The 26,995-nt window shown below is 39.4% G+C and overlaps 1 protein-coding gene and 1 long non-coding RNA gene across 4 annotated transcripts; both read right to left on the bottom strand.

Annotated features, from left to right (window-relative positions):
* Positions 1-196: 196 nt before the first annotated feature.
* On the bottom strand, positions 197-18,453 carry AP1AR (adaptor related protein complex 1 associated regulatory protein). 3 transcript variants are annotated; one of them, XM_066996452.1, is made up of 10 exons: positions 18,263-18,453; positions 13,499-13,547; positions 11,848-11,874; positions 10,998-11,023; positions 10,089-10,185; positions 9,235-9,333; positions 6,021-6,082; positions 4,862-4,935; positions 3,936-4,064; positions 197-2,583 (listed from the first exon to the last, which is right to left on the bottom strand). In XM_066996452.1, the coding sequence occupies exons 1-10, from the start codon at positions 18,436-18,438 to the stop codon at positions 2,318-2,320; spliced, it is 1,005 nt and encodes a 334-aa protein (XP_066852553.1). In that variant the 5' UTR covers positions 18,439-18,453; the 3' UTR covers positions 197-2,317. The 3 variants fall into 3 exon arrangements, with proteins under 3 accessions (XP_066852553.1, XP_047922241.2, XP_047922242.2); XM_048066284.2 differs by lacking the exon at positions 18,263-18,453 and adding an exon at positions 17,807-18,080; XM_048066285.2 differs by lacking the exons at positions 9,235-9,333; positions 18,263-18,453 and adding an exon at positions 17,807-18,080.
* A 3,547-nt stretch (positions 18,454-22,000) lies between these two features.
* LOC136790762 (uncharacterized) lies at positions 22,001-26,752 on the bottom strand. The gene is made up of 3 exons (XR_010831300.1): positions 26,645-26,752; positions 24,446-24,587; positions 22,001-22,113 (listed from the first exon to the last, which is right to left on the bottom strand). It is a non-coding gene; the product is annotated as an uncharacterized lncRNA (long non-coding RNA).
* Positions 26,753-26,995: the final 243 nt, after the last annotated feature.

Below are 26,995 nucleotides of genomic sequence, written 5' to 3'. Positions count from 1 at the left end.
ATTCAGTGGTTAAAGACACAACTAATTATTTGCTAAACCTTCCATTGTTACCTGATGCACAGGTAATTTTAAAAGTGAAACAGGATCCTTCCTGGTGCAGAAATAATTTTGGGTAACAGCAATTCATATTCATATACTGCTCTTACTGTGTATGACACAGTGGTCACAAAAACAGCAGAGGAAACATTGCAAAATATAAGACTGACTGAAAATTTTAATTAGTTTTAAGTTTGTACAGAGATATGTATTTTACAGTACCGTTGTGTTGTTTCACGTAAGCTGTTTACATCATTTTCAGTTTCTTAAATTTCCACAAATATTCCATAATTTCTTAAATCACTCAGTGGAATTCACTTAACTCTGAAAAGCAGAATGCTATTAACCATGGCTACAGAACATGCACAGAACAGACCTTCGGTTGGAATTACAGCTTTTTCCCCTTCCCCCCAAATGCTTGCTCATTCTACAAGCAAGACTGTCAGCTATAGTGTACTTCCTTGAAGCATGGTCAGGACAGGTCAATCTCATGTTCATTGATCAGGAAAATCAGTGATCACTGCAGGATAAGGTACAGTTTCAGCAGGATAAAAAAAAAAAGTGTTATTTACACATCACGAGAGTTGCCTTCATTTCAGTAGGAATATATTATATGAGTAAACATCAGAAGTTACACAGTAGTAGCATATGCCAAACCAAAAATATACATTTGATGTGTACAAATTTTTAAAACATATTACAGGCATTGCAAATGTAGATAATTACATTAAAATATTTTCAATGACATAGCTACAGTTTAAATTAAGAAATGGAATGTTATCAACAAAACATTTATCTGTTCGTTAGTGTTGATATATACATATTTCACCCAAGTGTGTAGTATTTTAAGTTGTCAAGAAGAGGACCGCGCTGTAGCGATTCTAACATTATATATGATCTCAGATAATCTAAAACCATTACACAACTCCTACCACAAATTCAGTTCTTCTAACGATGCAGCTGTTACTACTTAACACAGTATTCTGCTTTTATTCCACAACAGTGAAATAACACCCCCATCCACTTTTTTTCAGGGAAAAAACCAAGATAGCTAGACAAAATAACACTAGTAGAGTATGGCTATACTGAAACCTTGGGGAAAGCTTGAGATTTACAACCGTTTTGCACATTCTCTTCAGTGAGCTTTTTTTTTTTTAAAGTATAACTTACATAAAAACAAGGGGGAGATCACACAATACATTACACCAGATCTGCAGTAACTGAACACCTGCTTAAATTTCAGCCTCACGTTATCAGTATTAACCATCCAGTTTTGAGGCACAGGAGAGCTAGAGCACTTAAATATACTATTTTGTAACTTGAAGGAAGATGTATATTTTTTTAAATGCAGTATAGAAGTTCAGACTCCCAGTTTGCTCTGAGAACATTACTTTTCAACAGTTGTTCTTATCAAGTTGAATTACAAGTTGTCCACAACATAAAGAATTTTTAAAAACATGTAGTAACATTCTAATCTGCTGGGGAGAGGGGTGGGTGGGAAATCAAAGCTTTGGTCCTCACAGTTCTCCACTAGATAATGGTTAAAATTTCTGATCTAAAACACAGGATTTTGATGTTTTTTTTTTTCCTCTAGGCGCACACTGACTATGCCCGGCATATTATACAAGACAATAGCTTACCTAACCTAACGATTTATACTATGTTTGTTGAGGTTCATTGTGCTTAGCATGAAATAATAATAAAAAAATAAAAGAAATGGAAAGAAGACAACACAAGGCTAGAGAGAATAAGACAGAAAACTGCAATTCACCATGTGAGAAATTTGTTTTTACAGCTGGCTAATTACACCCTCTAAATAGCTGAAGAACAAGTCAAAGAGCACATATTGGAAAAAAGGTATTTTAAAAATTATCTCTATATTCAAGTATTAGATAAATTATATAAGACTATTTCACAGATAAATGTTAGGCCAATGATGAATTTTAAAAACAAATCAGTAGAAACATCATCCAGGAAAAAAAGGCTAGTTAAAATATAGATATGTCAAGCTATGAAGCTTAAATTAGTGCAGATAATTTTATATTAAATCCAGATATCCTGAAATATGCACAATGGAATCATCCCAGTTTTCACAAAAGTTTAGAAGGTAGATGATAAAATTGCACTTAATTCTGAATTAATTCAGATAGCAAGTCATTCCCATTCCTTGCTGATCCATTTATAAGAAAGAGAAGGGAACAGTTTTATAAAAGAGCAGTATGTTTTTGTACATTCTATTTCACTTTTAAACATTTGGTCATAAATGAGAGCCCCAGTTTCACTATCTGTCCTGCTGATCGGAATCAGATATCCTTATATCTGACGCAGACAAATCTAATACAGGATTTACAAATCCAGCATATTCTGAATTGCCATTATCATCCATTTCAGCACTAACAAAGTCATTCTCCCACTCCAATCCATTCGAATCATCAGAGGCTGAAGCTGGATTACTTCCCGTCTTCTTGCTATTAAATTTTAGTGCTGCCCGGAGTATATCCTCTTCTGTTTTTGAGCGTTCTCTCACTGGAATCATTCTGTTCATGCCTGCAATTTAAGACATGTTTATGAGAAGGTCGTAATTGAGGAGCATATCTTAAAGTTTGAGTTAAAACATCAGAGGAAACATTCAGAGATCCAGACTCAGTTAATTTCATTCCTGAGTATCACTTTTTTTCTTCATTCCTAAGTATCATATTCTTTTTTCTCCCCTGCTGTTGTTATTCACATTAAGTCAATAGTTTGCAACCAGCTTTGGTCCAAATAAATACAACAGCTAGTGACACTGCTTTACAGAGTTGTGAGGAAGCCAGAAAACACCGTGAAACTACTTGATAGCAGTATTTACTTCTCCTGTATATGAAGCAACCTGCTGCCCTCCATTATGTGCACATGAATACTAAAATGAATGTTAGTATCTACTGTGCTCAAACAACTTCAATCCACAATCCTATTACAGTACTACCATTAGAAGTGTAGAATGATTATACACTATCACTAGTAGTATGTAATCGTGCCTAGTTCAGGATCCAGGCATTTCCTGTTAAGAATCCTCCTATTTGGGCAACAAGAGCTAGTATCTCTTGCTCACACTAGATGAAAAAAGAAGCCAGGTATTCCTAGGAAAATTTGTGAAAGTTAAATCATTCTAGTTCAGAAGCCTGTTTTGACATTTTAGTGCTCCTGACAGTGCCAAATATTTGAATCATACACAAACTGTCAGAAAAACACAGCATATTAAAGCCAAAAAAAGTTACGTGTTGGTTAAAAGACATCCTAGCTTATTTTTGGTGAGCTTTTCGAAGTCAGTGTCCCAGAATTTGGATAACTTTGTTTCAAAGACAGGGGCTTTTGCAGATTTACTAAAAAAAAGAACAGGAAAGATCTACAACAATCAGCTGCAAGGATATTTGGGATACTTACCTAGAATGCAGACTTAAGAAAGTTTCCAGTAGAAGTTACAATAAAAGTAAATTCTCTTAAACAAGCAAACAAAAAACCCAACCAACCAAAAATCACCCAGGAAACATCTGTAATGTTTTCTGAAATACTTCAGTCAAAGATGAGTGACCAAGTTCTGTACTTTGAAACAATAAAGAATGAACTGTTCCTGTTGCTACTAGCTCACAAGAGGGCAGCATTTCTTTACAGTTAGTTTTGTTGTGGGCTTACTCTACAAGCCAGTTGAATTTAATGGAAGAGAAAAAAAAATTCACTGAAGGACCCAAAGAAAATAATTATTAGACAGATAACCACATTTATCAAAATAAGCAGTTTTCTAGCTAAAAATCATTTAAATTTTAAACCACCTTCCCTTTGTAAAATGGCAAATTTACAATCAAAATAGTGGCAACTGTCAGCATTTCTGACTTGTAAATTGAGAATGACAGAACATATACCTTCTTCATCTTCCCACTCTAAATCTAATGAAGTGCTGTCATCATTTCCACTCATCGATTTTGTTTTGGTCATTAAGTCACAACTGCTCTCTGTGTTTGGCGTCAGCACGGTAGCATCAGATGAAAGTCCTATATGGAGGAAAAAAAAGTTCATAAACATATTTGAATTTGAGATTTAACATTCAACACTAAACTTCCAAAGGAAGTTTCCATTGTACTTTATCTCCTTTAAACTTCATTTGAAAAAGGACTTCATTCATCACTTCAAAGAGCACACAGTAGCTTTTTTTTTTTTAATAGTCAACACCATGAAAATATTACATGAGGACATTTAGTCACACTGTCTAATTAGAACCATAGAGGAATTCCATATGCAGTATGCCTGACTTGCGTAAAGACTTACAGACCATCAAACTTACAAATACAACAGTTAATAAAATTATTTTCCTATTAACCGCTAGTGGAACTTTCAAATCTAGGCAGCTAAACCTTCTGTTGCACTTAATTAGAAAAAAGTTAACCATTAGTTTGATTCTAATTATTTTTCTAAGGAACAGTTAAAGAAAGCTACACACATACATGTGCATCTTTCGAAAACACTCGGGCTTTTACAAGAAAAGTTCACTGCATGGATGTTGCCTCCGCAGAGAGAGCTGGAAAGCCTTAGTAACACAAAATCCACGCATGGAACTTGTTTGCTTGCAGAATTTGCCTTTGAGAACTGGAATGGTTGTAGTCGTATTTGCTGTGTGTTTTGAGCTCTTGACACACGTGGGATTAAAGAGGAAAATAAGTTGCTGATTTTTTTTTAATATGTGTGTATATATAGAATACATACAAAAACAATGTTTATCTGGGGGGGGAATGACGGTGTTCCTCCTAGTCACTTAATATTTAAAGACATACACAAGAAAGGGAAGACTTACTGCTACTTCGAAAAGCTTCATACTGGAATTTTGAATTTCTTAAGAAAGAATCAAAATCTTCCTCTGCCACAGAGCTGTAAGAACAGTGCAAGTTTTGTTTTTAGATTTATAAATCTCTAAAAACACCATAAAAGAGATATTAATCCACATGTCCTGTTTGCACACCTTTAAAGAAACTTTTCATAGCCCAGTCCCTTCTATGCTACAAAGTGCACATGCTTTTTTTTTTTAAACAAAATGATCCACAGGATGGCTTTCCATTTTTACCGATCACGTGCACCCGAGTTTGAACTTCTCCTCAATTTTCAGTAGTAATTTCAGCTAAAAATGAATTATCTTGATATCTGTCATAAAACTACTCTTCCCTTCTCATTCTGTCATTAGGAATAATGCCTCATTAACTTTCCTATATTTTTTTAAAAATCTCTGTATTCATTTCTAAAACCCAGCTAGTTCCCACCCATTCATAAACCATTTTGACAGCTCCTTTCCTTACTGTACTTCCCTCCTCTAACTAAAAATCCCTTTTATTCCCCTTTCTCTTCCATTAAAAAGCAACTGTTTGACTACAGCTTCTTCTAAATTCAAACACCGTACCACAGTAAACATTTTTGTACTTTGTAAAGAGAACTAAAAGAATAATATTCATGAAGAAACAGGCAGAATACATAAATCATTCCATTCCTGATTTGGTTAGTGTATACGTATACTGAGCATTTCAAACAGGGTTCTGAACAATAAAAATATTTTGAAATTAACTGAGATTTTACATTTAAATATATTTCTAATATAAATACTAGATTTTACATATGCACATATATATCCACATGTGTATATACACACATATCCCTGTGATTCTGAGAGATATGATGTATAAATAGATGTGTGTTACTAGCTGGGAATAGGTTTGATTTTGTATGAATCAGCTGAATAACTACAGCGAAACCCAGGGTGAATGCAATCAAACGTAAATATTTGCAGATTAATGGTAACCAACTTGCATTCAGTAATTACTTGGTGTGAACAAAACTGCAACAAATCAAAACAATTCTGACTTAGAAATGTTGTGTATGTAAGCTTTGAAAAACTTTTTTGTGAGTGGGAGGTGAGAAACAGGAATAAAAACAGTCACAGTTATTATTAACATTCTATATCTTACCTCTGATAGTCTCCATTATTAACAGCATGTGCTCTCTGTGTTATCCTTTGCTGTCTACGTTGCTATTGAAAAAAGTAAATTGTTGAAAATGCTGAATGCAGTCACTCGTGAATACACTCAATAGCCATTCTCTTAACTGCAGCATTAGAAAGAGCATTGTCCTGGTCTTTGGAGAAGTCCAAGTATAACTAAAGACTGACTTCTATTCAAATAAAGATCATATTTTAAGATACTGAAGAGACTGTTATATGCAAGCAATATTGCTTTTAATCTCTGAAATCTCTGCATTTAAAAGAAGGTAGTTTTGTGAATAAAACTGTTTTAATTTGTTTTGTGCACAAATAAGCATCAATTTGTCTAGAAACACATGAATACTGCTTCATTCACAATTGAATCTGTCCTCTTCTGTACCTTCTTCTCTTCTCAAGCCACATGTATTTTCAACACCCCACTAACACCTGGGTTATGTTTGATTTGTTTTGCTCTGTGTAGAAGAACGACAGCCTACCATGTTAAAAAGATCTTCCTAGAGGTCCTTTTATCGCTACATGAAGCAATACTGCCATCTCCTCTGGGCGTCTGTACCAGCTTCATTTATATTAGTTAAAACTTTATTGCCTTGCTGGGCCAAAAGTATTAATTCCTCTACACTCTTAGTGCTTTCATGGTATCACTAGGGAGAAACAGTTAGAAAAATGCAAGATGCAAGCCAAAAAATGCATTCATTTTGTGGTCATAAGAGGAAGAATAGATGTCATGGAAGTAGGGTTCTACTGCTTCTCAAGTCTTTGGGTTTTAACAACTTACGTTTCTTTTCTCTGCCTTGAAAAAAATAAGAGCGTAGAAACCGGGTACATCAACTATGAGGAAAGGTAAATCAGTTATGAAGCGGTACTTGCTCACCCTGACTACTGCAAAGACTAGGATAAAAATCAACAAGCTAGTTTTATAGAAAAACCTGACATAACTAGCTACCATGTTTTATGAAAAATCTGTTCTCAGCCTTAATGGATCTGTCCCTGCAAAAGAAAAACGGGTGGTAAGTAAACCAGATTTTTTAGTGTCAGCTTTAAACTTCAACCAACAGTTGCTCTTAGCTGGGTAAACAGTCTTTTGAGATATTTGATCAGCTACTATTCTAAATTCCAGGATGACGATGGCTTTTTTTATTGGCACTTTCCCTCGCAGGTATTAAAAAAAAAAGTATCAGAATAAGCAGATTGAAACCAGTAAGGAAATGCGAAGCATAGAAGGATCAGAAATATCACGTAGCATTGGTGGTTACAGGTAGGAATACTTAGACAAGAAGGGAGAAAGGGCCAGGAATTTGGCACCAACATAATTAGCAAGTCTGGAAATAAATCAATTACTGATATATGCCTTCTAAAATTCATACACCCACATATCTTCCCACAAACTACCTACTCATTTGGCTGGATCACATACAAATACCTAGTGCTGTAATTTCCAGGATACGTATATATTAAAAATTGCTGCTGTTACATTACTTGACAATTAGTATGGCAACATCAGCAAGCCAAAATAGTTTTTAAAGGGATGCCACATTTCCAATGAAAAACCCATTATTTCATTTAATAGACTTTTGCCCACAAATAGAGAAGACACCAGTTATATATTCAAAATGGATTCTTGCTGATCTAGAAAGGGGTTAAGTGTTTATATATACACATATCTATATATAAGCTTCCTTAGAAATCCTTATAACCCTTATGGGGTTTTGCAGGGGATTATTTGTGAAGGGGGTAAGTGGTATTAATTTTACAAGAGATGAAAATTAAAGTCTCCATAAACACTTTCTGATGTAGGTTCTGCCTAAAAGAGGTGCATATTAAAAAAATACCAAGACAAGGAAAATAACATTTCTCACGCAGAATTTCTGCAGAGAAATTAAAGCCACAAGCATAAATCAAGATACTTCTCCTGACTTTATATACACCAAAAGTGTTAGAAAAAGATAGAAACATGGGAAAGAGTCAGAAAGAATTAACCTCCCCACCCCAAATGGCAAGAGGATAGAAAGAGAAATCTAAAGTGAGACCTGAGCCATACTTAGTAATATCAATATTAGATGAAAACTGAGTCATCACTACCAGTCTGTAAATAGCAACTTTCAATTCATTCACTTCTGAATAGAGACAAAACACTTGAGTGAAAGATCTTGCCTGTATCTACTATAGATTTCAGGTTTTTCCATATGTCTAATTCTGAAAATTTAAAAGATTACTTTTAATTGAACAAAAATCCCATGTCTAGCAGACAGTTACCTTGAACATGCTACATTTTCAACCATACATGTTAAAACATGAACAGATAGTGAAGCTTTGAAAATGTTCTTTTTAACGTACACAGATTTCAGGTTGCCAGAAACGTGTGAGAACACATTTAATAGCTTATTAAGATGCTGAAATATTAAATGCACTGTTATGTAATTCTTTGAACTGCAACATGAAAACACTGTAATAAGTGCTGTAAGGAAACAGAACAATAACTGTTTTCAGAAAATAGAACGTCAAAATATGGCTTTTGTTTTGCTTGACTAAGCTCCAAAAGCATAGATACCAGACATCTAAAGGTAGGCACAGTTATATACTCAATAAAGACTACTTATGACTGGACTTTGGCTACTACACATACAATCACAAACTGATAGAACAATTTAAGGGTGGAAGGGACCTCAGGAGGTCATCTAAGTCCAACCTCCTGCTGAAAGCAGGGCTAACAGTGAATTCAGACGACTCAAACGCTTATATTCATGTTAGCACAAACCACAGAGACAGGGAACAATTAAGTGCAAATAAATACGTGCGTTCATTTTATAAACCTAAATGATGTCATGATGTGTGCTTAATTTCAGGATTTTTCATTAGGAAATCACCACAGATCTCTTTACATTAAAGATCAGTAATTTTTATATAACGTTAAGGAATCTGTTAAGCTAATTCTAGATTAAAAATCATAGAGTTCATTCAAAAATTTATATTCATTGTCATAAGCTGTTTCAAACAATTCTGATGATTTTCAGCTATCCCAATCAGACGTACTTTCAAATAACGTATTTCTTTCCTTACTGGAACTTACAAGCCACAGCAATTTCCTCATTACATTTCCTGAGATGTAAAGGATATTAGGAAAGTCTGCATACATAAAAACAGAAGAGAAGCTCTGATATATATTGGGGTCTTTTTCCCCTCACCTCCAAGAGCTTTTTCTGCTTTGCTGCCCTGGCTGCTTCACGTTGTGCAGCATATAAAGCCTCTTCTTCTATTCTTAACTTCTCCTCTTGTAAGGCTAACTGTATATAAACAAAATAGTAATGGTTAACAAAAGCAGAACCTATCTATCTTCCTATGAACAAAATTGTAAGTTTGATAAATCAAAAGAACTACTAGAAAATAAAATAAAATAAAATTGATTCTAGTTAAAACATTTTTCTTTATTAACTGAATCTAACAGCTTCCCACCACCAAACAACCCAAGAAATTTAGATAAAACATTATCCTATTGAATAATCATTACTAGTGAATTGCTGTAAATGCATGATTGCATCTTATTATGAACTGCCCAGTGAAAGACTTCAAACTTCAGCTGCATATTTCATTGCTATTTTATTCAAAATATTCTCATTTTCTGTTGCATTCCCCATCATATTCCATTAATTACTGCAACACTCTGAATCAAAACTGAGAAATTGTGTCTTTTCCTTAAGAAAAGCTCTGAAAAAATCTGAGCGCAAGAAAAGCTGAATGAAATATACTTCGCATTTTGCCTTTCATACAAAGAAAAGATGGTTCAAATTTAACAGATCTCAGTAAGAGAGCCAGACTATTCATTTCATTCTTTAGCTGTGAAGTTATTAAAAAGAAGCAAAACTGTGATGCAAACTTGGTTGCACAGCAATCTCTCTGGGTATCTTGTTGACTAAAAAATGCCAAATGATAAACAAAAAACCACATTATTCATGTGAATGAAATCTTTTGCTCATGGTTGATCTTAATTACTTAAAAAAGAAAAACTACCCACACCATACTAGCTACCATAGCTGCTTACCTCTGACTGAAGTTTCATATCAACAGCTCTTTGTTTTTCAGCAATGGAGTCATAATGCCTCTCTTTCAAGTCAGCAATTTCTTCATCAGTCAACGGTCTAAAAAGCATGAGAGAAAAACAAAAAGACTAACCATTATTTACTCATGACAACCCTAGGTTGCAAAAGTAATTTAAATGTATCCAGTCTTTCTTGACTTGCCCTTTAAAGCAAAGCCAACAAGCTGTGCATTTGGCCTGCTACTCCTGAGAACAGAGTTCCAAAGTTTCAGTTTATTTGAGATAATGCTGTCCTGCCTTCCCCTTATAAGGCTTTTTTTTTTTTTTGCATTTTATAAAAAAATACCCTCAAAACATCTTTTGCTAACAGAACTACCAGAATAAAATGGTTAAACTGTCATGGCTGTGTAAATCTCACTTTTTCCTTATTTGTTCAGGTCCCCTAATTGTAATTTGTTCCCCTTTAATTTGTTGCCTAATTTTATGTATGTAACAAACAACATTAGAAGAGCATTATAGTAATATTATAATGTTTGCTATATTATTTTTCTGGGACTGCTGACAGGGAACAACATTTTGAGAATCAAAATTAAGTAACACAAAACATCTAGAATTAGGCAACCAAAGTATATAATTCAGTGCTTTCATACATTTCCTATACAGCAGGCCTCTACGTTTCTACTGCTTACATAAATATTACCATGATCACAAAAAAATAAATAAAAAAAAATCACTGAAGTTGCAGCCCAAATGCCTGTGTAATTTTAAAGGCAGCTCCCGAGAACAAGAATAAAGACTCTGGACAATGCACTCAAGAATGGGTGACAGGAATTTTGACAGGAAGTCTCAACAAATTTAATAATTTAATAGGAGAGCAGAGGGAAAGAGAGACCCTGAATCTCAATGTCTTACCTGTGACTGCTTCCTGGACTTTCCCCCTGTATATTTAAAAAAAGAAAAAACAAAACACTGAACTTTTGAGAGTCTCATTAGTCAATTTTAAGAGAGGAAAAAGTGCACAATATGAAATGAGTTTCTCCCATATACTGGTTTTTATAACTGGGGAGAAAAGATCCCTCCCTTACACACTGTTTTAATTTGGAATTTCAAAAGATCTTTATCATGCAATCAAGCAAAGTGGCTGACTAAGTAAAACAAGTAAGTGCTTCCAACTGAAAATAAATATTCCAGTTGTGTATTTCAGGAATCACACTACTAGCCTTTGTGTTCTTAAATACAGAGCAGGGTATTGAAAATATGTTTCCCCCTACCATTATCAACCTATACTCATAGTGAAGTTTTAAGGCCAACTGGTATTATTCAGAAACAATCTTCAGCCAGTTTACCCGTAACTGTCAAGACAGTACTACTAAAACATTCCTTAGCAAAGCAACTCATGCCCATTTGCATACTCAGAAAGCAATTGCTGAGTCATTTACAAGCGCTATACCAGAAGAAAATTCTCCTTCAAGGTTTTTTTTTTTTTGCTTATCTTTCTCTCTTGCTAATACCTTTAGAGCTCTCTTCCAAAAAGCGTTACCTCCTATCCTCCCCCCAGACAGATTTCTCTCAGCTTTTCATCTCTCCCAAAGCACTGAATATTCATTCCTAGAGCAAGCAAAACCCAAAGTAAAAAACTCCAGCAACTTAAATCTAAACAAGTGTACACAGCATGAAGTAGGAGGAAGATATGGATCTTGCAGCCACAAGCCGTGTGAGTGTACTGTACTAGCAGGTTTCACCTTACGATCCAAGTACCTACCTCATCACTTTCCACAAGGTTCTCAAACTGCAGAAAAGAAAGTAAACAATCTTTACAATCCAATATAATTAGTCACGAAACACCAGAGGTAAATATCATCCTTAACGTGATTGCAAAAATACTACTCCAAGGGTAATACAGGGACTGTAATGCTATTTGAAACCTCCTCCTTTCTGAGGAACTACTACTACATTTAGAGTAAGCCTTATCTTCTTATGAAGATTTCTTTTCTCAAACTTTACATTCTCCTAAAATGAAGAGTCAAAAATTCACTACAATTTAGGTGAGGGCCCTGATCAGAATGAAATTTGTTTGGTTTATACGATTGTTAATAATTCCACGTTTCTGAAGCATTATCATACGAGCAGTGAAAGGAATGGTATGAGTATTAAACATACCACAGTACACATTCAATTTAAAAAGTACACTATGTGAGAGGTACGATGCAAGTAACTTCCCCCCTTGCATGGCAACCGTGATGATCAGAAAGTTTTCTGTAAATTAAAAACTTCTTCAAATACATAAGGTTACTTTCTACACTGAATTCTAAAAACAAACAAAACACACACCCCATACCCCAGCTTTGCACATAAGATACTAAAGGTCAATAAAACAATGTAATGCTTTATGGTAGGAAGACAAAAAAAACCAAACAGGTCTAGAACACCTTGCAGCATTCAAGCTGCATGAACTCATACAGCAGAGGTTGAACTATCACGGAACACAAAACAAAGCAAGTGAAAATTCTCCATACTGTTTTTATGATAGTAATCATAAACGCAGTCAATATATCAAACATTGACAGTACCTACAGCAAGACTCCTTACTGACCTCGAAGAACTTGAGGGGAAGACAGAACCTTCTTTTCCCTATCATATCACTGCTGCAGGAACACTCTCTCACAACTGGAAGCTGTGTGCTAAAAGCAGATTTCCCCCACTCTGTATTTGTCCCCTTTCTTGAAAACCAAAGCAGCAATTACTGTTATTCTCAGTAACGGGGACATCTGAAAGGTCTAGGAGTTCCAGACCGTCAGAAACACCAATGAAAGTAAACCAGGTTATTCTGAGAATCTCACATTATACAAATTAACCCTACATTACCCTTGGCAAAAAGGGGTGATATTCAGTAGCCAAGAAAGGAGCTATGTAGCGAACAAGATGGACTAGAGTGCATCTAATTATACAGTAACCTCAGCAGATTCTAGCTTTTTGTAGAATCAGAATCATGATCCCACAGTCAAGAACTAAATACCCTGCACTTACCAGCAGAAAAGGAAAATTACTCCTAGCACAGCAGGGATGAAAGACAATTGACAGACTTTGGAATGCTCTGGTGGTGAGTATCAGGTGGGTACGGATTCTTTATGTCAGATAACAACAGATGGCTTTTCTTTACAAACGATAGATTTAAGCAAGATGATGTATTAACGTTCTGAGGTACCACAAGAACTACAAACTTGCCACCTAGTACAGCATCAGTTCAATCTGGAATAACCTAGAATGTTTCAGTGTACCTAAACTGCAAATAAGCATTAAAGACGTTGCTAGAATTCAATTTTTTCCACTTTTTTTCCCCTAAAACAAACAAAAACCCCACCCGATCTCTCTCTCCCCCCCCAAAAAAAAGGGATGGAAGTGTAAGTACTCACCTCTATAGTGAAGTGTTCTCCTGTTGCACATGTTCTGAAATACTTTGATCTGTAAAAACAAGCCTAGAGTTACTCTACAAAATAGTCGTCATTTCAATTCACAGCAGAAGAAAAACAAATTCGATACTTAATTTTAAATAGCTTGTGCAATACTTTAAATATAAAAGGAACATAGAATCTTCACTTACTAAACATGTTTACTTGTCAACCTGTGCTCCGCATTGCTACGAGAGCACAGGGGCAAAACATTTAAACTTCTTGTACAGAACTGGAGAAAACACAGACTCAAATGAGAGAAATCACTTATCAGCATGATGGACTTGACATCGACAGGCACTGAGCATGTCTGCAATACCTTTAATAACACTCGTCTTGAAAAAAATTATTACGGACAAATTTTGAAAGCCCTTCTGTCCATCGTGACACTTAAAAGTCTTTATGAGCATAGCATCTTGTACAATGTCAATGTTAAACAATGCATCCTATTTTGACAGCTTGACGCAGCTGGAAGGTTGACCTTCTACTTCCCCCATATCCATAGAAGCATGATCAACCATCTAAAGAACAACCAACAACCTCTGAGAAACGTGTCTACAAGGAGGTAAAGACAATACTTCCCAGCTAGAAAACCAGTTATTCAGAGTCTGGAATTTTATACAGGGAATCAGTCTCCTTCTTAATCCTTAATCTATCTCAATGTTATCCTTTGTAAAAATAAATAAATGCCAATCCAGTATTGAGTTACCCGAATCTATTTTACCCGGTGAAAGAGGTTTGGCTGTCATCCAACAGCAAATTCAAAGTGGTGCTTCAGTAAAACATCCATTTCATCTAACTTTTGTAAAACCAGAGTTACCTCACCGATACAAGGAATAAATCCAGGGCCTCAGGCACTTCTATACTTGCAGAATAGATTGTTCTGCACTTGCAGTCAACACCTACTGCCACTTTACTGAAAGCAACACACTGGCCAAAGCCCAAACTACTTTAATCACATCATATTTCATCCCCGTCCCATTTTCCTTTGGAGGTCAGTCAGAACATGCCTCTCCTAGCAAACTGCAACCTGCTTCAGCGTGGACTCCTGGTCAACCTTTCCTTATATATAGGCCTGTACCTTGCAATGCAGACTTGGCCCTAAAGAACCACTTCCAGTTGATGCATTGCTATGAAACCGGCACTGAATGGCCACTTCAATTCATGCACTACATCTTCACTGTAACTGGGACATGTGGCATGAACACTTGAAATAATTTCACTCTTATTTCTGCGTGTAACATTTCAGTGTGCAGGAGCCAGTACCATTAGGAATCTAATTTAGTAAGACTGTTACACAGAATTGTTTTAGGACCATGTATCTTCCAACAAAACTACACCTCCAGTTTATAGCATCAGGGCTAATGAAAACATGCTCGCTTATTTCAGACAGATGAGCTGCAGTCAGATTAGTTGCAAGAATTGCACAGTAAACTGATGGAAAACTAAGACAATGCAGCGTGAGCTTACTAAACACAGCTACATATATACCAACAGTGGTGACACTTCAGGGAAGAACTGTTCCTGCTACCTGCTGAACAGGGACTCAGTAACAGACATAATTCTGCACAAGAGTTGGAGCCCTGAAATCCCAGAGTGACTGAGGACAGAAGTGGAGACATCAACTTTATCCCTACACACTCCAACTTCAACTGGAATAAAATATTAAAATGCTTACAGCTTTTGTTAGTCTCATTTAAGCTCCACTGTTCCTTTATTTTCTAGAACAGACTTTAGAAACACACAGGTTTTAAAAGGCACTAGGGAAAGCAATTCAGCTGGTAGGCCATGGGACCTACAGAGACTATCAGGTCAACCTTCAAGTTTTAAAGCAACTAGACGCTGACTCTAAACCACTCTGTTTATATGCGCCTTATTCTCCTTTTATGCATAAGAACGTCACCAAAAAATAGCATTTCATGTATTAAAATCATGACAAAGTAAAATTGCTTTTTTTCACACTAGTAGTGAAAGGGGTTGTTTTGATTTTGCTACATTTTGCTTTGTGATAACCCCCCCCCCCCCAATCTAAGCAAACAAATATACATGGTGTCTATATTATTTATTCTTTTATCTACTTATTTTAGCTGTCTATTTGTAAGAATCCTTACGGTCGAACATTGGGACAAAACGGCAATGACCTACTTTCTAATTATGGCTGCAGCTTGTAGTATTTTAAGCAAAACTATTTCAGCAGAAGCATAAGGACAGTCCCTAAAAATAATAAAAAGCTACCAACAGAAAGTTTGTTATTACAGAAAGGTGAACTTAAACTATACTGAAGACAACTTTCATGTTTTATTTCTCTCTACACGTGCTCAACACGAACTCTAAAATCATTGCAACAACTCATACACAAATCCCCAGGTATTTGAACACAATTTAGAATCTTGCAGGTCTTGGAAACACTTGTTAAAACTATATTGTTAATTACTTAACTCAGAATTTACTTCTTACAGTTAAATCTTTGAGCATCGAAGAACAATGAATTTCCAGTTTCAGAGGAAAAAAAAATAAATCTGAGTGACTAAAATAATCACAATTAACTTGATAAGCTACACTATGCTGTTCAAGATGTAGCCGGATCTGCAGCATTTGGTAGCAGTCTAGCTTTTAAACTTCGGAAACTTATTATAACAAACATTTCACGGTTTTGTTTTTAATGCAATTCCCCGTCTCTCCCTCCACGCCCTTAAGGAGAACACCTGAATTGCTCAACACTCCGACACCGTTCCATGAACTACCAGCCCAGGCAGAAAACAAAGGTCTATTGAGACATACTCTGCCTGACTGCAAGAGATAGCACTGATGATCTTTTTCTCATAAGCTGATCACAAGCGTATGATATTCCGGTTTCAGAGTTTAAAAGAAAATCCAAACAGGAGCCCCCCCCCATTAGAAAAGTCTGTTTTCTGCACTACCGTTTCATTTTGCTGACACTTCTTAAAACCCTCCACTACAGGCAACACCTGAAGGAACATACGAAGTAGTTTAACATTATAGCAGCAGACAATAGTTTATTTCACTGCTAAGGAGAGTCTGATGTTGAACTAACAGAAGGAACTAGCAGACCTGAGTAGCTAAGCCATCATGGCAAACCACCTTTTCCCTTGAGGGAATGCTCTTATGAATCCCCAGTGAATCCTTATGAATCCTTCATGAATCCCCCACAGCTTAAGACAATGTCATTTCTCTTAATTCCGTGCATCCGCATTCGTATTTGTCACTGAGAAAGCCAAGCAGGCAGTAGCCTGGTAGCCAAGTGAAAGGCATCAAAACACACAAAGTCTGGTGAGAAAGTTGGCAACCCCAGTAAGAGTTTGTTGAAAACCAGCTGGAGAATACAAGGAAGTTGAGCGTGGCAGGAAGCTAACCAGTGATACTTCGTGAACCATATATGCACCCAAGCCGAACAATAGAGATGCTGCTGCAAGAAACGATGAACATACAAGAACAACAAGCCAACAAGAAAATATCCCACCCCAAACTAATAGTATCGTAAACATACAGAAAAAAACTAGTAAGGAAAAAAAGTATAGGCAATAGTCACTTTAGAGCAGAGTGTAAGATACCAGATAGCAGCATATCTAGAAATTGCTGTTAAGCAAAGCCAACCCTGTGCCTTTGTGGACTCTGTCTCCAACCCAATGCCTGGAAGTCAGCTGAAGGTAGGAGGGCAGGAAAACCAAACAGAGCAAACAGAAAACAAACGCAAACCCACCAAACCTCACAACCAAACCCATCAATTCCGAGGGTAAGCACGCTTTGCGATCACTACCCCTGAATGCTAGAAAAAGACCATTAGCCTAAAACCATAGGATCACCAAAAAGCCACGTGCAAAGCGAGAACCTATCAAGCACTATCCTTTCCTCAGGTTACAAGGCAAGAAACGGGTGGCTAAGCGACAACGCACAGGCACCTGAAACGCCCCCGGTTATGCCCAAGCAGGCATCCCCTCCACACACGCACCCGTCCAGGAACAGCCCTGGCTTTGCCCCCTTCCCCCGAGGGGCGACCCCAGGGGCGCCTGCAACAAAATGGGCGCCGGCCCCGCGGGAGCTGCTCGCCAACAGCCGGCCTCCCGCTCGCCCCTCACCTCTCCCGGCCCCCCCCGGCTGTGCCCCGGGCCAGAGCCCGGCTGCGGGAACCGCAGCTGCGGGGGGAGGAAGAGGAGGAGGAGGAGGAGGAGGAAGAGGAGGAGGAGGAGCAGGGCGGAGCCGGCGCCTCCCCGCCCCGGGGAGGGGAGAGGGGGAGCGGCGCTGCCCGCTTACCCTCCGCCTCGCTGGAGCCGGCTCGCTTCCCTCCGCAGGAGCGGCCCGCAGCACCACCGCGCCCAGCAGTTCCCCATCGCATCCTGGGATCTTCCTCCTTCTCCTCCTCCTCCTCCTCCTCCTGCTCCTCCTCCCCCCTGCGGGCCGCCGCCGCCCCGCGCCGATTCAAACGGCCCCAGCGGCCGCGCTGGCAGGGCGGCGGGGAAGGAACAAAGGGGCGGGCTGCGGGCGGCGAGGAGGAGGAGGTGGAGGAAGAGGAGGAGGAGGAGGAAGGGGAGGAAGAAGAGGAGGAGGAGGAGGAGGAGAAGGCGGGCGGAAGCGCCGCGCCGGCTGCGCAGAGGCCTACACCGCCCGCCCCACGTTGGCACCGCCCTCGGCGGCACCGTCCCGCCCCTCGGCGGGCCCCGAAAAGTGCTTGTTTTGCACCAAAAAGGGGAGGGGGTGAGGCGCTGTTACCTGTGGAAGCAGGCGGCTCGTCCCCAAAAGGTGTTCCCCTGTCTCGGAGGTGACGCCTCACGACCAGCTGCACCGTCACACACCGCAAGTGCGACCCTTCTTTTTCCTTTCCTCCTATTTTCATTTTGTCGTGAAGAGAAATCTAACAAGCTGTGAAATCCTGCACTTTGGCACATGGTCACTACAGTGTGTACATAGTATGTCAATAAAAGCTCCTGCATTAAAAACAAAAATGCAACCAAACAACAGCAAAAACCACCCCCCCCCCCCAAAAAAAAAAAAACAAAACCACAACACCCAGCCACTTCTGTAATTTCAGTCTTGGAAAGATCACCAAACTGCCTCATCCCTAACTTCTCCCAGTTGGGTATGTCATTACGAAAAAAATGTTAATTGACCATGTAAGAGCCAGTATCTAACACAGGCTACCTTTATTTGTCTCGCTGAGGTTTAGCTACCAGAACTGTGATGGATGGTTCCGGCAGAGACCACGGCGCCTCAACATTTCTGGCAAATGTAGAAAAAATCAGAACTGACACTGCATCGACATGCTCTAGGTAAACGTTTCTGAGAACTACAGTGAGACAAACAACATGTGGAGGGCACACTGCACATCCACGCGTTACTCGGTATAACAAAGTAAATGATATGTAAAAGAAATGCTATTGCCCCACACTGAAAGGGTCCAAAATCAGCACTGACAGAAATCATATCAGTTGCGCTCTGCTGCAAATACCATAAATGTCTACCTTACACAGTAGATATTTGAAAAATGAAACCTATCCAGTTATTTAATGGTTCAGATACAGGGCTGTCCTCACTGTAAGATTGCCAGTTTAATTTCCAGGAAAAGCTCTTCTAGCCAGTGACTTTAAAACTCTTCTGCACTTTTCTTATTAACCCAGTGGATGTCGTTTCCTGTGGTCATGGAAGACCAGAAGAGCTGATGGCAGTATGGATTTAAAAGAAAAATATTACAGGTCTCCAAAGGTCGGTATGAAAATGCATTGCCAGCAATCACACTTCCGAGGAGAGGAGTTCATCTCAAGGCTCCTGTTGGCTATGGGCATCACAATACAAAAGAGAAAAAGGTTTCCCTCGAATTACTAAGAGTGAACTCAGTAAATGTCATTCAGATACCAACTGAGTGGCTGTCAAACATATCTGAAGCACTGGTACCATTCGATTTAGCAAGATAACTCACTTTCTCTTCACCACCTTCAGTTTATCTGGCTCCACATTATAGCACCCCAGCAAAACACATCATGATAAGTGAACACTGAAGTTATATATACAAAAATTATGATCACCCAAAACAAACAAACAAAACCCAACAAAAAAAAGTGACCTGTAACCACAAGAAATTGTTGCCCTCTTTTAAGTTAGTTGCTGATGAGAAAAGGCAAATAGCATTACTACTGCGTACGCTCCCACAGCAGTGAGGAGGTTGGAATCGCCGATTACTAAAGATCCCATTGACACTGGACACTGTCCATACGTGAGAAGAGCTGGGTTCCCATCTCGTCTGGTCCACCAGCCCAGCCCACCGGCATCCATCACAGCTCAGACCAGACAGGCTCTTGCTCGGTCAGCTGGGTAAGACAAACGTGCCAACGTACCAGGGACACACAGTGCCAAACCCTGCATCATCTCATTGATCTTCCATAAACATATTAAACCCAAGGGGTGCCAGACTGATACCCAGAGCACTGCATTCTTGAAAAGCCTTTGGTTTCTTCTTCTCAATTTAAACCTCAAGACAGCAAATACAGCCAGGGACCTCTCTTCTGCTTCTTCCTTGGTCTCTAAGGTAGGCTGTTCAAGTGCCATTCAGTCACCTTTCTCATAAGTTGCTGTACTCTCCTTACTGCTGATGAAGATACAACCAAAAAGAGAGTTTCTGCCTGCAATATTGCCCTGAGGTTGCACCTACCTTCCCTGTAACAGGCAAAGGGATATTTAATGTACAGTCAAAACAAGCTAACCTTGCCTATGTGATCACTGCAGCTCTTCATGAGGGAAGGCGTACGCTATAAAAAGGTACCATATGGATACTACCAAAGGAGGCAAATCCTTTTAGAGTAAACACTTTCTGTACAGAAGCTGTCCGGGTGAACTTACAGCTAAGGATGAAGGTAGATGGGTCCAGTAGAGAAATAGCACTCTGCTATTGTTTGCTGTGATTTGAAAAACGTAATTAAGGGGCCATCTGTGCTGACAAAGGGAGTTTTTGAGGTCTGTCTTGTGCCTCCGGTTGTGGTTTCTACCTTTAATTTAATGAAGCCACAAGTGGTATATTAGCAGTGAAAGAGTTAATCAGTTGCCAAGTTAGCTATCTATCAGCAATGCTGAACACATGCTGGGACCAAGAGGAGGCAATTGCTACAACAGCAATGAGCAGCGAAAGGTGGGAGGAATATAATAAATTAATGCCAACCGAGCTCTGATTTTTTTTTCCTGGAAATGTGAGGTCAGCCTTGAAAGGTGCATTACAGGGATTGCATAGAGGATGTGAGAATGAGTGTGAAGGAGAAATAAAGCCAATCAGAAATGAATTACAGAAGGTGACGCATATCAAAGTGACTCCAGAGAAATATGATACAGGTTTCAGAAAGGATTATTGGAATATATGATGCTTCATGATGCTGTTTTCCACAGAATTAGTGTTTTGGTGAGGCCTATGCTGCTCCTATCCCAAAGAAAAATGTTGCAGTAGTCAAACCTGACAGGCGATCATAAACTTCTTCATAGCAATTGGAGACCTTTTCTAATAGAGTCCCCTGGACTGTGAAATATGGGCCACCAAACTGGGAAGAGAAATGTCTAGGAATTGGTTGGAAAAAATAGAAAAGAAAAAATGGCCAAGCCAAGGTGTGGTGTCAGTGGTTATGATGTTTTCCTAGTGACCTGGTGGGGTAGGAGTTATGCAGCTTTGTAGTCTTTGGAACAGACCAGTGTCTCTCTGACTATACCTTCCTGTTGCTTTTGTCTCTCTCTCTGTTTTTTTCTCCCACAACTCATTTTAAGCACAGCACCTTTGTTTCTGGAATATCCACATACGATTTCTTTGTTTCTGTGGTTATAATTCTGCGCTTTATTGGCTTGTTTTCTCCTGCATTAATTCTGCTGTGACACTGATGTCCAGAGCAAGACGAGTCAATGTTAGCAGTGGGACAAGCCAAAAATAAAAAGAGAGTTGCTTACCTTCGTGGGCTGCTACATCAGTTGCCATCTCCTTCACTGGAGTAGAGTGGAAGGAGCAAGAGTGCACTGGATTAAGTCTCATTTGGTAAACACACACACAAACTTTGCTATAGGAAGCGCTTCTTGAAGTAAACAGCTTCCTTCCGTGCCTAACATTAAGTTGCACGTGGTATGTTAAGAAGCTGCCATGCTTTTAAAATACAATGCACAGTAAGGACGCTAGTACGGACATCCATTTTACAGCAAATTATATGGCGCCTTTATCATGGCCATATTCTTAGCAACATAAGCTGCCTTGCCACAGTGCACAGCTGCTCAGATACGGAATATTCATTAAATGAATTCATACTGATTTTTTTTTTATCTTGGCACTCTGCCCACTGCACATTTTCATGCCAAGATAAGATTCCTTAGTCATTTGTTCTTTCTATGTCTTAATGGCTTTAAGAAAAACCACGGTTTTAAAGAATCTCAAGGGAGAATGCTTTATAAGGCCCTTTTACTCACAACAGCCAAGTAGATTTCCAGTACATCTCGGGCACTCTCTTAGGCTGGCTTTGTTGGGAAGGAGTCAGCCATCACTTAAACCATGAACTCACAATTTGTTTTGTGGCTATTCCTGTCTTCCCGATACCTTGGCAACTGTTCTGGAAGGCAAATGAAAAACAGAGGAAGTTTTAGGGACCAGGAAGAAAGAAAAAAGAGGTCACATTCAATCAGCATTTCAGGTACCAAAGTGAAGTAAGCCTGTTCATTTTTAGGAAGGAATTTTAGCAGGATTTGACCCTATTTTTAGAAATACCCATTTCAAATCAAATTCCTCTTGCACTTCTGCATCAGGCTTTATTTATTGTTGCAATTGTATCCCTTATTACAAATAGTTCTTTACCACTGTATCTTCTATGTTTAATTTTTGTAAAGGGTATAAAAGGCCAACCCACCAGTGTTAAGGTCTTTGGAATTTCCTCAGGACATTCAAATACAGCCACAATTTTGGGAGCCGATCAGAAATATGAGAGCGCAGCCAGTCGAACCATTCTAGCTGTCATAAATCTGTGTTAAATTGTTGTCATCTCCAGCTGCTCATTAATCCGAAACCTTTCAGAGAACCAGCACAAAACCCAGCCACGTGTGCTTTAGCAAGAAGGGGCAGTAACTGAGCGGACCAGGGAGAGATAGGAGCAAGCACTGTCCCCACTTACCTGCAATCTGCTTCTGTCAAACCAGTTTGCTTTCCTGTGCTCTAAATATGAACTCTAATTTTATTCTGTTCTTCACTTTGGTTTTATCTGTGGGAAGGTGTATTGAAACTCTTTTGGTTACAGGGTGAACTTGAAAGACCCCGACACAGTGTCCTTGATTAAAATAGGAACACTTCTCCAGCTTACTTGGATGCAGTTAGGAACTGGCATTAAAGGTTTTAAAGAAAATAAGTTTCAAGGGTGGAGAGCATCCTCAGTGGAATGGGATTGCCCCGTATTTAAATTGTTCTGAGAATAACAAAGGCGATAGTTTATTATATTTGTGAGTTCAAAAGCAAAGAACAGAGCCAGAACTTACAAAACACACAACGATCGGCTCGGTGTACTGGGGACACTAGCATCTTAAATTTACCCTGGCATGTAAAATGAGTTCTCTAGGGGAAGTGACTGGTTTGACACTGGAATGATGCTCTTATAACAGACGGTCTGGGAAGAAATGAATGTAGAAGAATGCTAAATATTACATCTTTGACAATACAAGTTTTCAGGCTTCACGTATTAGACCCCAGAATAGTTATTCATTCTGCTAATTCCCCAAGGTAAAAGTGGGAAGTGTAGTGTCACTTACAATTCATCACCTCCCTAATTAAGAGCAAGAAAACATCCTTTGAGTATAACTGATGCCTTTCTGAACCTGCCATTTCCTTTTAAGTGTGAGGCAATGATCCCAGGGTGCTTTTCCTACTAACGCTATTGATGACAACTCCTTTGCAGAACTTCAGGTCACACAACACACTGGCAACTACTCCAGTTCCACCTCGGTGCTTACAGCTGAAGTGTTATAGCACTCAAGCTTTCGAAATTACATCCACACTAAGCGCATCACATCTTTAAAGAGCAAGCAAGCAGTGCAAAGGTCTCTGTTCTTTCAGGGCTGCGCTAGCTCATAAAACAGCCTCTTTGGAGGTGCACAGAGGAGAAGCCAAAGCAGCCTCTGTTGGACTGGGGCACAGCAGTTTAATGCAGTGGCAATTTTATAGTCTCCTACATGACATTTTAAAGCATTGTTAGGGGGCAAACAAAGCAAAACAGCTACATCTGAGGTCAGGCCTGCCTTTTGGTTACGCCTGGATAGTGCAGTAGGATCCTGGTCCAGTAGAGGGGCTCCTACACACTTGAATAGTGAAAGAAAGAACAGTATGACAGGTGAGACAGGTTGTCTGCTCTTTGCTACGTTTTCTTAAAAACACCCTTGTGGTGGTAATAGAACATATACGCATTTGGATATAGTGTGTTTTAAATTGTATGCCTCCATCCACAGTCCTTACTTCAAATTGCAGCTCTGTTAACTCTGCACAGTTAGCTTCAGTCTCCTGTTATGAGGTACCTAGGGACAGGCACGGCACTCTTCCTAAAAGATGTGATGAAGTGGCATAAATATAGATATATATATTTTGAAGTTTTCTCCTCTGGCTTACAGTGGTTACTTCAGGGTTTCTGGTGGGCCTGGTGTCAGCCCAGAACTTCTGCCGCAGCCACTGGCACGAACTGGTTTGGTTTCCTTCTCAGTCTAGCGCATGTTGCTTAAGGCAGATCCTACGAGAGGAGGCAACACGAGGCTTCTGCTGACGTCTTGCACTGTGCACCTTTCTAGCCCTTCCACAGAAAGCGAGCAACACCCAGGATCCAGAATGGAAAAAGGATTGTTCTTCAAATATTTTTATATAAGTAGACTGCAGACTTGCAGCACTGAGGTTAGATTAGCTGGAGAACTTACTGAGAGGTGATCATGCAGGGACACCCATGCACCTCTGGGAATCCTTTTTGAGTTTTGGGAGGTGTGGAGGGGAATCCTTGTGTGTATCTGTGTCAGACTGAAGCGGTCGTGGGGCTCTTTGCTTTTTCTCTTTGTCCTTCACCTGCAGAATTATAACGACGGGCGGTTAGGCACTAACGGCAGTGGGTGACTGACACAAGTGCTCCATCACCGAAATGCTGTGGCTTTAAACAATACAGTGCCTCCCGCCCAGCAGCACTGATTTATCTCGGGGCAGATCACCTAGCAACAAAGTCTCTGTGGAAAAGGGTCTGGTGTATCTCAGGGAAAACACACCCTTGTAGAAGTGGGGCTAGGGCAAACATAGTGTTAGTTATGCCTAGGATTTTTATCAGTAGCTTTTCAGGAGCTACAGGTTTTCCAATGGAGCAAGAATTACTTTTTATAACACCTTTTCCAGTTAGTAAATAGGTAACACTAAGAAAATAAGTATTCTGTTAGAAAGGTGACGTTTTTCAGAGTAAAAAAGTGTTATTGGTACATACGTACCGACCTACACAGTCAAAGCAAGATTGTGTGTCTCATTTCAAAACAGCCATAAAAATGCAAATTTGGGAATGTGTTTGATTTTTTCATATCTGATTCATTTTGAAGACAAAAAGAAGTCCTTCCAGCCATACTCAGTAGGCTGCCTCACTCATACCATTCACGTGGAGGCAGTGGTGACAGCAGGTATGTTAGATTCACAAAGAGGAGTGTTTACATGACCAGTTTCGTGTTTACATGATCAGACGGTGAAGCGAGGTGAGGACCCCCAGCTCCCGGGACACTATCTGGGCCATTTCCATCACAGCCCCTGCGCTCCCCTGAGAAGATGACACAGAACAGCTCACAGTGCTGCTGCCACTGTTGTGATGAGTTTTTAACGAAGCACCAAGCTGTGGCCAATGAACCCCTGCTGTATTTCATCAGGTAGAAAAGATGACTAGGTTTGTCAGTCAACTGGCAGGTTTCTTCTTACTTTCTACCACATCACCCTTAGGTGCCATTTCTTCAGTTATTTCAGTCAAATCTCACTTGCTGATACTTGGAGTGTTTATAACTTTGCCCAATAACAGATCCTGAAATCCCAGCCTGTTTCCTGAGCAAGAGCTGTATCGCTGAATGAGGCTCTCATGCACAGGATAACCAATTTTCCATTAGTGCACTAAAATTCTTCAATATCATTTCATGCCAGTAGAAACGTTTATTCTTCTTACTGGAACTAGGACCTATGATTTGTTACTGGGCTGAGTTCAGGCTGGTTACCTACATTTTCACAGATTCTGAAATGAGTTCCTGAAGTGTGGCTCTCCAGCAAAAATGCAAGAGTGGGAAACTAGCATGCTGAGGGTTCACAGACCTTTGAGCTGAAGGAGTAAATTCGGACTCGGAGAACCATGCTCCATTCCTAGCTCTCCCGTAGACTTCTCTGAGATCTCAGACAAGTCTCAGCTCCCACCAATTGCCCTTCCACATCTCCACAAGAAAAATATTTTTTTCAACCCTTTGTCTTTTTTCATTTCCTCAGCCATCAGCCTTTAGAAACAGATACGACTTCTTACAACTGGCTTTTACAGCACCAAATGCATAGAGGTTTGTAGGTACTAAGGGAAAGTAAATAATACATGCTGCCTTCATGATCAGGGCTCAGGGATGGTGGACTCAGTGCCATGTGGAAGATAACTAATGACCTTGCAGTAACATTGCCCACGTTGACACAGTATCATGTCTAACAAGTTATTTGGAAGAGAGTTTCTTAAATTACATCTTTTCTGTGTGTTCTCTTCAGCCACAAACAAGGTACATATGTGTTTTTAAAGAAAGCATACACGAATGTTTTACCCTTGCCTACCAACAAGCTCGCAGTACCATCCTGCACTGCGATTGCCTGTTTTCCGGAGGACCCTGTGCTCTGAAAGGCATGTCACAGAGATGGAAAGCTTTTACATGCAGGTTGAAGCAGTATAAACTCACTGGTCTCAGAATGCCATCCCATTTAACTCTGAGATTTCCTTAAATGATCCATCTTACTTCTGCCCCTCTTCCTTCCACCTTTACAAAAGGGGAGGTAGAGTCAAGCCTTCCTCTTTCAGCAAAGGTAAGGAGGAATTAATTAGTGTTATTTGATGCACTACCCAAAAGCAAAAAAGGCTTTACCTCTAGTCTTTGGGCTATCCTTCCTTTTAAAGCTGAATTCAGACTCCACGTTTTCCTAATCCTGCATTTCTTTGCTCACTAGGCGATGAAGTACATCAGCTAACGCCACCTGCAACAGTTGCTTTGCAGATTACACTTTTACTGACGAGGAACTGCATTTGAGTTACTTGGTCCAATTGCAGAAGCCCTGAGGTGGTAACAGTTGTGGTTTTCCTGGTGAGTGGGATTAGATTGGAATTGTTAACAAGCGCCGGAAAGGTTTCCCTCGTACCATGGCTCTTGTGAAAGGCTGCTTCTGCCCAGACGTCTGTGGGCTGCTGGGTTGCGTGTGAAAGGGGAGGAAGGTGCTGT

Source organism: Anser cygnoides, chromosome 4 (assembly GCF_040182565.1).
Source record: "Anser cygnoides isolate HZ-2024a breed goose chromosome 4, Taihu_goose_T2T_genome, whole genome shotgun sequence".
NCBI lineage: Eukaryota > Metazoa > Chordata > Aves > Anseriformes > Anatidae > Anser > Anser cygnoides.
Note: the sequence above shows the minus strand (reverse complement) of the source record. Positions and strands in the feature narration are given on the sequence as shown.

Excerpts from the sequence above, each read along its gene's own strand:
- AP1AR (XM_066996452.1), bottom strand. The coding sequence starts at position 18,438 with ATGTGCCAAAGTGCAGGATTTCACAGCTTGTTAGATTTCTCTTCACGA. Across the intron at positions 9,334-10,088 it reads ATATGAAACTTCAGTCAGAG|TTAGCCTTACAAGAGGAGAA; the intron begins GTAAGCAGCTAT and ends GTTTATATACAG. Across the intron at positions 4,065-4,861 it reads TGAAGCTTTTCGAAGTAGCA|GACTTTCATCTGATGCTACC; the intron begins GTAAGTCTTCCC and ends TCCTCCATATAG.